Genomic DNA, 13,304 nt, shown 5'->3' on the forward strand with positions numbered 1-13,304 from the left:
GGGGAGCAGGACGGGAGGTAGCGGCTCCGGCGGCAGCGGCGGCGACACGGCAGCATCATCGGGGTCCCTGCCGGCCCGGCCGCCGCCCCCGCTGGGACTCCGCGCTGCCCGGCCTCACCCTCCGCCCATCGATGGAGCCGTGGTGGAGGCAGCGCCCGCCCGAGCCGCCTGAGGGGCAGCAGGAGGAAGGAGAGGAGGAGGGCAAGGAAGCAGTCGCCCTAGCCGGGACTCCGCGCTGCCCGGCCTCGCCCTCCGCCCATCCAATGGAGCTGCAGTGGGGGCTGGTGCCGCGCGGCCCCTGCCAGCCCCTCTGCCAGCCCGGCTGCCCCCCCCAGGCACCCCTCTTGCCCCGGCACCCGCGTGAGCCGCTTTGGAGGAAGAGGAGGGCAAGGAAGCCGCCGCCAGCGCCAGGCCCCAGGAGGCAGCTCTACTCTCCTACCTTTGCTGAATCTCCTTCCCAGCAGCCTGGATTCTGGCGCGCCTTCCCGGCCAGCAGGTCCAATGGTCGGGCTGGCTGGGGATCGCAGGGGCTGGTCTCCCTTGGGCCGCGGCTTTCGGGAGGGCTGGCCCGCTCAGCGGAGCCTCCAGCGGGCCTCTCCCAGCAGGGATCCCGGGGCTTCCCCGGGCGGCTCCCCCCCCAAAAGAACTACGGTACTCAGCTGACTCGAGTATAAGCCTAGGGGGGCATTTTTCAGCACAAAAAATGTGCTGAAAAACTCGGCTTATACTCGAGTATATACGGTATATGTGAAATAGAGTAAGAATGTATCTTTTGAAATAATATGTTTATTTTATGTATGAAAATTACCTTGTAATGGAATGAGAATAAGAAAATGGATTGTGATAATAGAGGCTTTAGAGATTTGGACTGATTTAACAATTAACTGAGTATGTGAAGTTAGCAAGATGATATTTTGTGTAACAATATGTTTGTTTTAGATATGATAATTATTCGGATGAGATTTAAATCTTACCTAATGGACTGAAATGATTGTTTTTGTCTTGTTTTGTTATAGAAATAGATTGACTGATAGATTATATATACAAAATAGAGTAGAGTAATATTTTTTATCTTAACTAGGATAACTATTTTGTAGTGGAAGAAGAAATAAGAGAGATTTGTGATAAGAGAAAAATTGGTACTAATCAATGACTTATTAGACTAAGAAATAGAATATATCTGGAAATATTAGAATGTTATTGTTGGAATATTATGTGTATTTTAGAAGGGGTACCCGAAGTGCTAATAATATGTTTATTCAAGATTAAATTGGATTATGGTAATTCTAAATCAGTAAAGCTTAAAAACAGGATTTGGATCTATATAGATGTAATGTAGAAATGGATTAACCTAAATATGTTATACTATTTGAGGGAAACAGAGAGGGAACATTTAATGATTTAATTTGAGTAATATATATATATGATTTTGTCTTTGGATGATTGATTACCCCATCACCACGGTGTTTCTCAAGCACTTTGATGTAAAAGTTAAAAAACCAATAAAACTTGTTTATAAAAAAAATAGGATGTTGTCTTTTACAAATTCAGTTGGTTGGCCTATTTTAATGCTCTTTTTATTTTGACACATGATGGAATGATTTTGAATAATATACATCATGAAGGGCAAAATCATAATGTAAAGAGAAGATACAAGGTTTCTTTTCCTAAAAGCGGCCACTGGAGTTGGACAATAGGGAAGAGACGGGTTTTGAGAATTTTATTTCTATATATTTCTCTATCAGATAAACAAATGGCTATGTTCCGACAATGCACGCAGTCACAAGCCAGCCAGTTTTAGCCTACAGAATTGTATGAAGCAAGCCTATGTGATTAGTTTTGTGGATCAGCCCATCATGCGATGGCAGGAACTGAATTGACTGAATACAGTTAATGACCTCGACTTATGACCACAGTTGAGCCCAAAGTTTCTGTTGCTAAGCAAGGGTTCTTGAGGTTTTGCCCCATTTTACAACTTTTCCTGCCACGGTTGTTAAGTGAATCACTGCAGTTGTTAAGTTAGAAACATGATTGTTAAGTGAATCTGGCTTCCCCATTGACTTTGCTTGTCAAAAAGCGTTTGCATAACTTTGGGATATTGCAACCGTCATAAATATGAACCAATTGCCAAGTGTCCAAATTTTGATCCCAGGACCATGGGGGTTGCTGCAACAGTTGTAAGTGCGAAAAAAAGTCATGAGTCACTTTTTTTTTGGTGCCATTGTAACTTTGAACAGCCATTGAACGAATGGTTGTAAGTCTATCCGTAAACCATGACTGTTGGGCAAAGACAGCTAATCCTCTTCTTCCACAGATGGCAAGAGGCCTTGTCCAGGCTTAAGAGATGCAGGCCCTGAGGCCAAGAGGCCTTGCCTACAAGAAGAACAGCCAGGGCCACCTGAAGAGAAGCCGCTCAGGTGAGTCACCAGGTATTTTGGTAGCTTTTGGTGCAGTCCAGTTCTTTCATGCCACAGAGCCAAGCCACCTCCCAAATGCTGAACTGAGGAGGGATTGTTGCTCTGGCTGGCGTGTTGGAGGAGTGAGACAGAATCTGACATGGAGCTGGTCTTTTTCTGTACTAGTTGTTTGCTGCCTGTTGAGAATCTTGACCCCAATTTGGCCGAACGATTGCTACGATTAGAGGCCCTAGAGAAAGGAAAGGCTGGGAGCCAGATGTTACCTCTTCTTAACACACCACGCAGGGAACGGCTGAATGTTCTGAAACTCCTCGATGAGACACGCCGTGAGCTGAAGGTCTGTCTTTTGTGTTTCCATTGTTCTGCTTTGATGTGACTAAGTACAATGGTACCTTGGTACTCAACTGCTTTGAAACTCATCGAATTTGGTACTCGACACACAAGCTAGAACTTGTCGATGTCGGTTGCCTTGTGACTCACTATATTATTCCTTATGGGAAAAATCTGTTTGGTACTCGTTGCGCCTCCTGGAAGCAATGAACGATGAATACCAAGGTACCACTGTAATAGGAATGCAATATTTAGTTGGATGCTCAGATTAATTGATTTAAAACATGGTCCTCGTTAACCAGTCAGATTTTTAGAAGAATGCTGGGTCTTTGTCTAGTCTTTTAAAATAAAATTCACCCATACTGAAAATTGAGCAGAGTTTAACACATTCTTTAAACCAAGGTACTTATTTTCTGTTTTATACAGATAGGAATATTTCTGCTGAGTTGAAGCTTTTTAAAAGAAATATGTATATTATCTTCAAAGCCTGTATGCGAATCACAAATGGATGCATTTGACTGAAAAATATGACACCTTAAGCCAGTGATGGCAAACCTTTTAGAGACCGAGTACCCAAACTGCAACCCAAAACCCACTTATGCATCGTCAGGTGCCGGGTGGGTGTGGCCCATTGGCTGGGCGTGGCTGCAGTCGTAACGGCAGACTGGGTGGGACTAAAAAGTTCAATCAATCAATTCCAACTTTGCAAGATCTTTTTTTTTCCCGCGAGGTTGAAATTGACTGATTGATTGAACCTTTTTTTTTTTTTTGCACACGGCGGTGGGGGCCTAAAGCGAAAAGGTTTTATAAAACCCAGCTGAAGGCCTAGGACTGGGGCGACGGCATGCGTGCCCACAGAGAGGGCTCTGAGTGCCACCTGTGGCACCCGTGCCATAGGTTCGCCACCACTGCCTTAAGCATTTCATCTGATAATTGCTCTTTTCTCTCTTTTGCCATCCTCACTTCTTTTTTTTATTCAGAGTTGTGGGAATGGTAGATGTTAGACTTCAAAGAGGTAAAAAAAAATTAACACTGATTAATATTCTGATTTCTGCTGTGTTGATCCTGTCCAGTTCACGCATTCAGAAAAAGTAACCATAGGGTACTATTTATAATAATAATAATAATAATAATAATAATAATAATAATAATAATAATAATAATAATAATAATAATAATAAAAAAGCAACAGAGAGAAGCACTTAGAACAGGGGTGTCGTGACGTGTCGCGACATGTCGCGACTTTTTTTCCATTGCCGGCAATGGGGTGGGCGCAGTTTTGGCATGATGCATCCAGCCCGCGGGCCGGCAGTTTGACACCCCTGACTTAGAAGCAAAAGGTTGATAGAGTGGAGACTTGGAGGAAGGGCAAAATGGAAGCCAACGAACCAGTGATGCATGGGCCCAGTTCCATTTGAATGGAATGGTGAAGAGAGAAATTAAAAAGGGAGGGATTTGGATAGAGCAGGTAACCCCAACCTCATGGCAGATACTGTTAAGTAAGTTCTATGCCACTTGTGCGTTGAAGGGAGAGAGGTTCATAGCAATAGAGGCAATGACTGACTGCCATAAGATCACGGTTGAACTATTAGTCCAATAACAGTCTTTTCTTTTCCACAAAGACATCATGACACTTTCTTCCTTTTCCCCACCTGCACCTTAAATTAGCCCTTATTTTACCCCTGCTTCTTCCAGAGAGTTAAAGAAAAGCAGTTAGAAATGGAAACCCAGACTCTGAAGAACAAAGAAGGTGCGCTTTTCCCCCGAGCTGCAAAACCCCGAAAACAGGCCACAGTACTGCCCCTCCAACAAGGTGAGAAGGTTGGGGAGGCTTTTGAAGTCAGCCCTTCCTTATTCTCCTGTGTTGCAAGGTCCCAATTTGCTTTCTTTTCCTCTCCAGTGCAAACACCTGTCAAGAGTCAAGAAGAAGAGGAGGGTGTTGTTAAGAAACAGAAGACCAGAGGCCGAAAGAAGAAGGTGGGTAAATCGATTTTGGCTCCATTTTGGTGAAGAACAGGTAGGGTAGCAGAATTTTTCTCCAGCCAATTTGCCATGTGTATCACAGTTTTTAAGGCAACTTACAAACATACCGGAACAGAGGTATCTCCTGGGAAAGAGCCATTTCAAACTGTCAATTGGAAGCCTATGTCCTCCAGATCAGGGCTTTTCAACCTTTTCACCCATTGTACCACTTTTAGGATAAGGCAATATCCGAGTACCACCAGTCGCCCAGTAAGGTGTCAAAAACTTGATGACCCCAAAAAAAGGAAAAAATGATAAAGTACAGGTACACTTACAATTCGCTTAGTGACTGTTTGAAGTTACAACGGCACTGAAAAAAGTGACTTATAACCATTTTTCACACTTATGACTGTTGCAGCATCCCCAGGGTCATGTGATCACCTTTTGCAACTTTTTGACAAATGAAATCAATAGCCAGGGGGGCGTGGCCAGCTCATCACTCAGGTTGCAGGGTGCCTGTGGGGGGTGCGGGCGGGGATGTGGGGGGGGATCCGTGGGTCTCTGGTGGAGGGGGTGGGACAGGCATGGGAGCCTGCCTTCCCTCCCTCTCTCCCTCCCATTGTCCCTTCCTTCTTTTCTTCCTTCCCTCCCTCTTTGTCTCTTCCTCCTTCCCTCCCTCCCTTCCATTGTTCCTTCCCTCTCTCATTGTCCCTTACTTCCCTCCCTCTTTGTCCTTTCCTTCCTTCCCCCCTCCGTGCCCAGGAAGGGACAAGAGGGGGACAGGCTGCCAGCGTGGCCGGTGGCTGTGCTGCCAGTGGCCATGGCGACATGCCAAACCTGCCTGTGCACGCGCAGAGGCAGAGGAGAACTCTGCCCAGCTCACTTGCTCGTGCTTCGCCGGAAAACATGCCGCTTGCTAATTTAGCAGAAGCGCCAGGATCAGCGCTGGGCTACAGCTGATTCGCGCTTCTGCTAAATTAGCAAGCGGCATGCTTTCCAGCAAAGCGCGAGCAAGTGAGCTGGGCAGGAGCCCAGGAGAGCAGCTACAGCTGATCTGCGCTTCTGGGCTGCTCTGCAGAAGCGCGGATCAGCTGTAGCTGCGCGCCCCAATCCTGGGCTCCTGCCCAGCTCACTTGCTCGCGCTTCACCGGAAAACATGCCGCTTGCTAATTTAGCAGACGCGCCAGGATCAGCGCCGGGCTACAGCTGATACATGCTTCTGGGTGGCTCAGCAGAAGTGCGGCTCAGCTGTAGCTGCACACGCCGATCCTGGGCTCTTGCCCAGCTCATTTGCTTGCGCGAGCGAGAGGGCAGGGGCACGAATCGGCGTGTGCTCAGAAACGCCGATCTCGTGCTCCTGCTCATCTCACTTGCAGAAACAAAATTCAGAAGACAAGGAAAGGCATCAAAAGCTGTTGATAGAAAGCAAGCGGAAAGCAAGCAAGTGAGCTGGGCAGGAGCGCGGAATCGGCATTTCTGAGCACACGCCGATTCGCGCCCCTTCATTCTTCTGAATGAAGAATTTTAGGGGGTGTTGAAAGCGAGACAGACTTAGGGCTGTATTAAGACTATAGATGGCTGCGTAAGGAGAGTGGAAGGGAGGCGAATTCGGGGTGGAGCAGAAAACACGGGGGGAAGGCGTTAGGAAATAAGCACCAAGGTACATGGTGCCTTGCAAGGGATTCCCGAGTGTTCTGTAATTGTTTTTCCTCTCTCTGCGCGAGAAAAACTTTTGCGGCGTAAATCTGAAACCAGGTGTTCCTGTGAGGTGGAGCAGGATGTCCTTGGGAGAGGCGAGGACAAGCTTGCCGTTTCCTCTCTCCCAATCCCCTTCCTCTTCTTCACCCCCTTCCCCGGCCTGCCTGCGATCTTAGCTCGCGGCTCCGTGGCTTTTCTTTGCCTAGCCTAGCCAAGCTTTCTTCCGCCCGCCCCGTTCCCGGGAGCGGGAGCGCCGAGGAGGTACGGCAGAAACACATGAAGGCGAGAAGTAAAAAACAAAACAAACGCGGAGTTCCAGCCAGTAGAGTCTTGGCAGCCCGGCTGCCGAGAAACAGGAGAGCGCAAAGCCAAGGAGAAGAAGGTGGTGGTTTCCTCCCAAAGAGGGCTCCTTTTCTCCACCCCTTCCCCTGGGTTTGTGGGGGAGGTTCTCGTTTCTGACGCTGACAGGTGCTCCGAGCCCGCCGCAAGCTTTCTCGCCCCCTTTGCTTCTCCCCCCGCTTTCGTGAGGATTGTGGCGCCCTTGGGAAGCTGATCATGCTTTGAACCTTAGGAGAGGAGGAGGAGTCCCTTCCTCCTTCTCTCCCTCTCTCCCTGTCAAGCCCCCGCGGGCTCAACATGAACGGGCGGGGGAGGGGTCGAGGACAACGTGCAGGGCGGCAAAGGAGACCAGCGGCCGGCGCTGTTCTACCTGGCAGCGTGGGTGTCGGCTCCGTGGGCGTCCCGACCAACAGCTGAGCGGCTCCAACTTCTGGCCGCAGAACTGATGGGCACGAGGCCGCGTGGGTGTCCCCACGAACAGCTGAGCGGCTCCTACTCTTAGCCACCGAACTGCTGATTGGTGCGAGGCCGCGGCAGTGAGCCAAGGGCTGAAAGGCTCTGTCTCCCGGCCACCGAACAGCTGATGAATGCAAGGCCTGGACCACAGCTGAACGGCGCAGCGACACTCACGGGACTGGAAGGCTGCAGCGCTGCAACTCCCATTGTCCCTTCCTTCCTTCCATTGTCCTGTGCTACGCCGCCCAGACCCCAGCCTGGTTTTGGCAGGCAGCAACACATCACGGCCCTGCCTGACATCACGGCTCTGCCTGTGCGCACGCAGAGGCAGAGGAGAGCGCATAGGCAGGGCGGGGATGTCGCCGGTTCACCTCCCGTTTTCAGGCACGTACATTACGAACCGGCTACTTCTGCTGCAAAGGCGCATCTCCCGAAAAGATGGGGGGGGGGGAAGAAAGGCGATCAGTCAGCCAAGAGCCTGGCTGTTTCAGACTTTAAGCCTGCGATACAGGCAACGGAAGGGGAAACGGGCGGGCAGGCCGGCCGTCGCAGAAATGGGGAAGGGTTAAATGCTGCAAAACTGGGGAGAGGGAGTCAAGCGGGCGCATTTCTCCCTCCACACCCACGTTCTGTTGGCTTTGCCTGGCGCGTGTCAGCAAAACAAACGGCCTCGATTCCCACCTGCTGCTGTGGGATGAGTCCTCCGGGAGGCAACGTGAGGGCCCTGAGGGGTATCGCAAGCTTTCGGGGGGGAAGGAAAAGAAGATGGAAGAGTGTGAGGCCGCAATGGAGAGAGAGAGAAGGGGGAAAAGAAGGAGGGGCGTTTGTGATGTTGGCGCTCAGGGCCGCGACGCGAGTGGTCTCAAACCCCTTCCTGCCGAGGGAGTGGACGGCTCTGTCTCCTATCAGGCTAGCGCTTGTTGTGAAGTAAGAAGAGAGAGGGGAAGGGCGATACGGATCCCGCTGACCTGCATGCACGAGAAGAAGTCAATCTGGCTGCTGCACAATGAGTCCCTGGGGAGGGCGGGGCCTTGCTCTGCGCCTGCGCTCTTCACGCGCCCTCCTGCAGGGCACATTCAGTAGGGTTCGTGCAGGCTGCCGCCAAGCAGCATGTTTTCCACAAACAAGTGAGCTGGGAAGGAGCGGGGGGGGGAGGAAGGCGACGCCGCGGGTGGGAGGAAGGCGACACCGCGTACCACCAGCCAGGTGGTCGCGTACCACCAGTGGTACGGGTACCACCGGTTGAAAAGCCCTGCTCCAGATGTTTTGTTAGCTGCTAGCATCCTAAGCCATATTGACTGCAGCCAATAGCAACTGAGGGTGCAGCCATTTTTGGAGGACCCTTAAGGAAAACTGGGATAGGGGACCTTACTGGTTCATGAACATTACTACCCAGGTTTGAGGGCCTTCCCATCTCCCTGTGCAAATTGGGGATTGAATCTTGGAAATCAGGCAACAAATACTGTAGTAGCTCCAAGTATAAGAGACCTTGGCTTTGATGCCTTAGTGCAGGAGGGTCTTGTGCTCTCATCTGAGGTACATTCAGGCACTTTAGACAATTGAGTTAAAGAGAAGGAAAGATTATAAGACCGGTAATGCATACTAATAATTTCCTTGCTCTTAATTAACAGGAATGTACACTGTGATCCAAGAAACTGCAGAATAATTATTAATAGTGTGGGGCTATAAGGAGGAGGCAGTGGAACCAATCAGACACTGCAATTTAGGTTTGTGGTCGGTGGAAAGAGTAGACATTTTGCTGTTTCTAATATCTGCACTGACCATATGCTCCAAAACAAGACCTGATTGGTTCTGCTACCTGCTACTCACACTCTGGGGAGAGTTTCATTTGGAAACTGTCCAGCAGCTTTAACAGCGTAGGATGGCCAGCAGGAAGAGATAGCTGTTGAAGTTTTGGTACTAGAGGTGTGGATTTTCTAGAAAATTTGGCCAATGAGTATGATTCAATTAGCATATTTGTCTTATTAGTCATAGTCTTCACAGGTATTAGGGCCAAATTGTTTTGACGTCGGGGGGAAATCAAATGTAGCTGCTTTATGAAATTTGAACATTAAATTTACAGAAAATCACAAATATTTTTATTTAAAATTTGAAAAGACCATTGGGCAATAAGTAATACAAAAATAGTAGCAGTGTAGTTTTACTTTCTCGTTGTTTTTTTAAGATAACCCACTGCAAAACATTCTGATTTGAATTTGCCAAACGTTCCCAAACTAAAATATTTTCCACAGAAAAAAATTACCCTACATCCTTAGCATTGTTACTACCATCACTAAATAAAAGCAGGTCACAGGTGAAGTAGTCAAGGCAATGGGCAAGCAGCCCTGAGAAATAGCTTTGTCCAGAGACTTCTCAAACCTGGTAGCGCTTCTGGGTCTTGTCATATAGCTTCAGTGTACAGGGAACTACCAGGGAGACGAATTAAGGGCTGGTCAATAACTCACCAACCATTGAAGGCCAATAGATTACCTAACAATTGTGAGGAAAGTATGTTTTGGGAGGAATGGGAGCGTGTTAGCAAGATAGAAACTTAGAATGTGTCTTAGTTAAGGCAAACTTGAAATCCTCTTTGCAGTATGCTTTACCAAAAGTGCTACAAGCTACATGAACATAACTGATATGTTTCTTTTCATTAAGACAATAACTCTTGAGGATAATTACAGTGGATGGGGAAGTAATTTGAGGTTTGCTAATTATGAATATTTATGCTTACGTCATCTATTACCCATGCATAGGTAATAGTATGCATAATTACCTATGCACCTTGACTATCTTTTCTCCTCCTTTCCTGAAATGTATAAATGCATCCTTTTGTCTGTGGGAGTCCCTTTGTCAGGCGCTTCCCAAACCCATTATTTTCTAGAGGGAATTACTCCAGCACACACGGAATAAACAATTACTTCGTGAGCCTTATTGGTTTTGAGGTCCTGCGCTTGATTCCACAGTGTATTCTGATGTAGGCAAATTGATTGGACCAGTGGATAATAGGTCTTTTGGGGGAAAGCTCTGAGCAGATCTCGTAGCTTAGACCAGGGATCTGCAACTTGGACAACTTTAAGACATGTGGACTTCAGCTCTCAGAATTCCTCAGCCAGTATAGCTGGCTGAGGAATTCTGGTAACTGAAGTCCACAAGTCTTACAGTTGTCAAGGTTGCAGACCCCTGGCTTAGACAATCATTTCTTTGCCATGATTCTTGTCTATATTAATAGGAGGTAGGAGTTGATAAATGGCTATGTAAGAGGGGTTTGGTTTTAAAAGGCAGCCTCATTGGTCACTCTGTTTCCATGTTTGTTTTTCAGATTTTAGATTTCGACTCTGAAAACAAGGCTCCCCTTGAGTTTCAGATGAAGATCCATCCAGATCAGCTGGCTCATAGCAAAGCTAATATTCTGTCCCTCATGAACTCAGGTTCCGTGAAGGATCTTATGGGCCTGCATCTCATTGGCAAGAAAAAGGCCCAGCTCATTGTGAGCTGGAGAGAAAATTATGGATTTTTTGAGAAGGTTGGTGGTCTCAGAGGGCAGAGTTTATTTGGGACATATTGCTGATCCCATAATTTCTCACCCTAGACAAGCAACTCTTTTATCATCTGAGCTCCATGCTTTTTTAAATACTAACAATCCAATTCCATTAATCATGTATTGCAGCTATTTGTGTGCCAGATTCAAAGTCCTCATGGTATTGTACTTTGTGCCCCAATAATAATAGTACCACTGTTGGTTTCTTTCAAATGTTTGCAATCTTCATTTGCAAATCTGAGTGTTTTGTAATCCTTCCCAATTCCACCACCATCATCACCACCATTACCTCCTCCTCCTCGCCCTTGAAAACCATCAAGGGCATGGAAGTGTTGCACTGAAGACAGGTGGTATAAATGTTAACCTCTAGTATAATTTATATTCTTTTATTGACATTGCACTGCAACAAGCAAAAACAATTTTGCCACTACAACTTGACCATTTTGCTACCACAACTTGATTATTTTGGTGGCACTATGCAGGTAGTCCTCGACTGAACAACCATTCATTTAGTGACTGCTTGAAGTTATAATGGCATTTTAAAAATGACTTATCACAGGTTTTTCACCCTTACAACGGTTGCAGCATCCTTATGGTCATGTGATCAAAATTCAAGCCCTTGGCAACTGGGCACGTATTGATAATTGCACTGTCCCAGGGTCCATGTGATCACCACTTGTAAACTTCCCAGCTGGCTTCCAACAAGAAAAGTCAATGGGGGAAAGCCAGATTCACTTAACAGCTTCATGGTTCTCTCAACAACTGCAGTGATTTGCTTAACAACTCTGGCAAAAAAAGTTGTAAAATGAGGCAACACTCATTTAATGATGGAAAAATTGGGCTCAATTGAGGTCTACTGTATTAGGGAGAGTTCTGAGGATCATTGTTAATAAGGCTGTGGATTGCCCAGTGCTGTTCTAAATGATGGGCTATACCAGGGGTAGGCAACCTTGGCTCGTTTATGACTCGTGGACTTCAACTCCCAGAAATCTGAGCCAGTTGAAGTCCACGAGTCATAAAAGAGCCAAGGTTGCCTACCCATGGGCTATACCTTATTGTATCATTTTTTTTCTTTTTATAGGTACAGGATCTTGAGAAAATTCATGGTATTACAGCTAAACAAGTAGACTCTTTTATGGAGGTATGCATTTAGTCAAGTTTCTACTCAGTTCAGAGAAAGATTGTCTAAATTATGTAATTTAATTGGATCAGAATTCCAACTGGTGGTGTGGCTGGTGGCAGGGAATGATGGAAGTTGTCACTCAACATCTGGAAATTCACCTTTGTGTGTGTGGGGGGGCTAAAAATAGGATATTGAATATATGAATATTCTGTTCTATTACAGAATCCCAATACTTACCCAGCATCTACATTTATGAGTTAAAAATTAAAGTTTTAGCACACACACAAAAAAGGTAATCAGTGGTACCAAATGACTACAAATAAGTATATAGTTTTTTACTCAAAGCCAGAAAAGTTGCTAGCTTCATAATTTGTTAACAAAAATAATAATTTTACTTTTTAATGAGAAGTGATCTAGCACTTCAAAGGCTAAATGCTCTGGAAAGACTCTCCTGTGTTTCTTTTTTACTAAAAGCAGAGTTCGACTTGCTTACCAGCCACAGAGGGGAGACTAAGTGATTTATTCTTACTCCACCTTCCTAGATAGAATTACTTGCCACTTATAGTGACTAGGTTAATAATTAAACATATTCTTAATTAAGGTATAGTTTCTGAGTGCCGTATTAATGGCTTGATACTATAATGGCTGAATTTGCATGTTCTAATAAGGCATAATTCCCAGTTTAGCATTTGATGGATTATGAAACCATTATGTGCTGAGTTACTGAAGACATTTCATTCCCCTTGGTTGCTCACATTAGCAAACCAGGAATCTAAATTTAGAATAGCTTTCCATTATATTTCAACATAAGGCATAGTTAACTCCAGGAGAAATTAGATGCTAGAGTAAAACCAAGCCTCCAAGCTATACATATATAGCTTGGAGGTGGAAAATATGCATGAAAATGATGATATGGTCAAAATACTAACTTGCCTAATAATTGTGCACACAGTGTACAAATGCTCGCTTATTTGGGATTGTCCTGGGTGCAAGCAATGAGGCTATGTTTGATGTAGCAGCTTTATTTAACTTACATTAAAAAGGGAATAAAGGATAAAAACAAAATAAAAAGGAACAGGGCACAAAAAGAGAGACAGTTGTGTACCTAGAATTGGTCATGCTTAGAGCAGACCTGCTGAAATTAATTAAACCTGTTAGTCATCATTAATTTGATCCATTGATGGATTTATTCTCAAAGTAGAAGCATCTGGATCCAGACTATAGTAGGAAAGCTTCCATGAGAAACAAAACTGGCATCTTTCAGATAAGTTAAGGGAGAATGGGTTTTTTATCTGTCCCTGTTTTATACACATAATTTTTATTAAACTTATCAAGATATATAAATGAAAACATTGGGAAAGGGGGGGAGAGAGAAATATAGGAGAATGGAGAAAAAGCGTTAGCTTCTGACTCTTCATTGCAATAGAATAATAACATT

The 13,304-nt window shown here is 45.9% G+C and overlaps 1 protein-coding gene across 1 annotated transcript in view; it reads left to right on the forward strand.

Annotated features, from left to right (window-relative positions):
• LOC114922845 (kinesin-like protein KIF22) overlaps positions 1-11,896 on the forward strand; it is a gene marked incomplete at its 5' end in the record, with an annotated part of 15,803 nt that extends 3,907 nt beyond the window's left edge. Inside the window, 6 exons of the mRNA XM_029284908.1 lie at positions 2,336-2,417; positions 2,583-2,754; positions 4,443-4,560; positions 4,648-4,724; positions 10,525-10,728; positions 11,825-11,896. Of these exons, the coding sequence (XP_029140741.1) occupies positions 2,336-2,417; positions 2,583-2,754; positions 4,443-4,560; positions 4,648-4,724; positions 10,525-10,728; positions 11,825-11,896 (725 nt within the window). The remainder of the gene's footprint in view (positions 1-2,335; positions 2,418-2,582; positions 2,755-4,442; positions 4,561-4,647; positions 4,725-10,524; positions 10,729-11,824) is intronic.
• Positions 11,897-13,304: the final 1,408 nt, after the last annotated feature.

This window comes from Protobothrops mucrosquamatus, unplaced genomic scaffold (genome assembly GCF_001527695.2).
Source record: "Protobothrops mucrosquamatus isolate PMUCROS unplaced genomic scaffold, P.Mucros_1.0 scaffold1102, whole genome shotgun sequence".
Taxonomy (NCBI): domain Eukaryota; kingdom Metazoa; phylum Chordata; class Lepidosauria; order Squamata; family Viperidae; genus Protobothrops; species Protobothrops mucrosquamatus.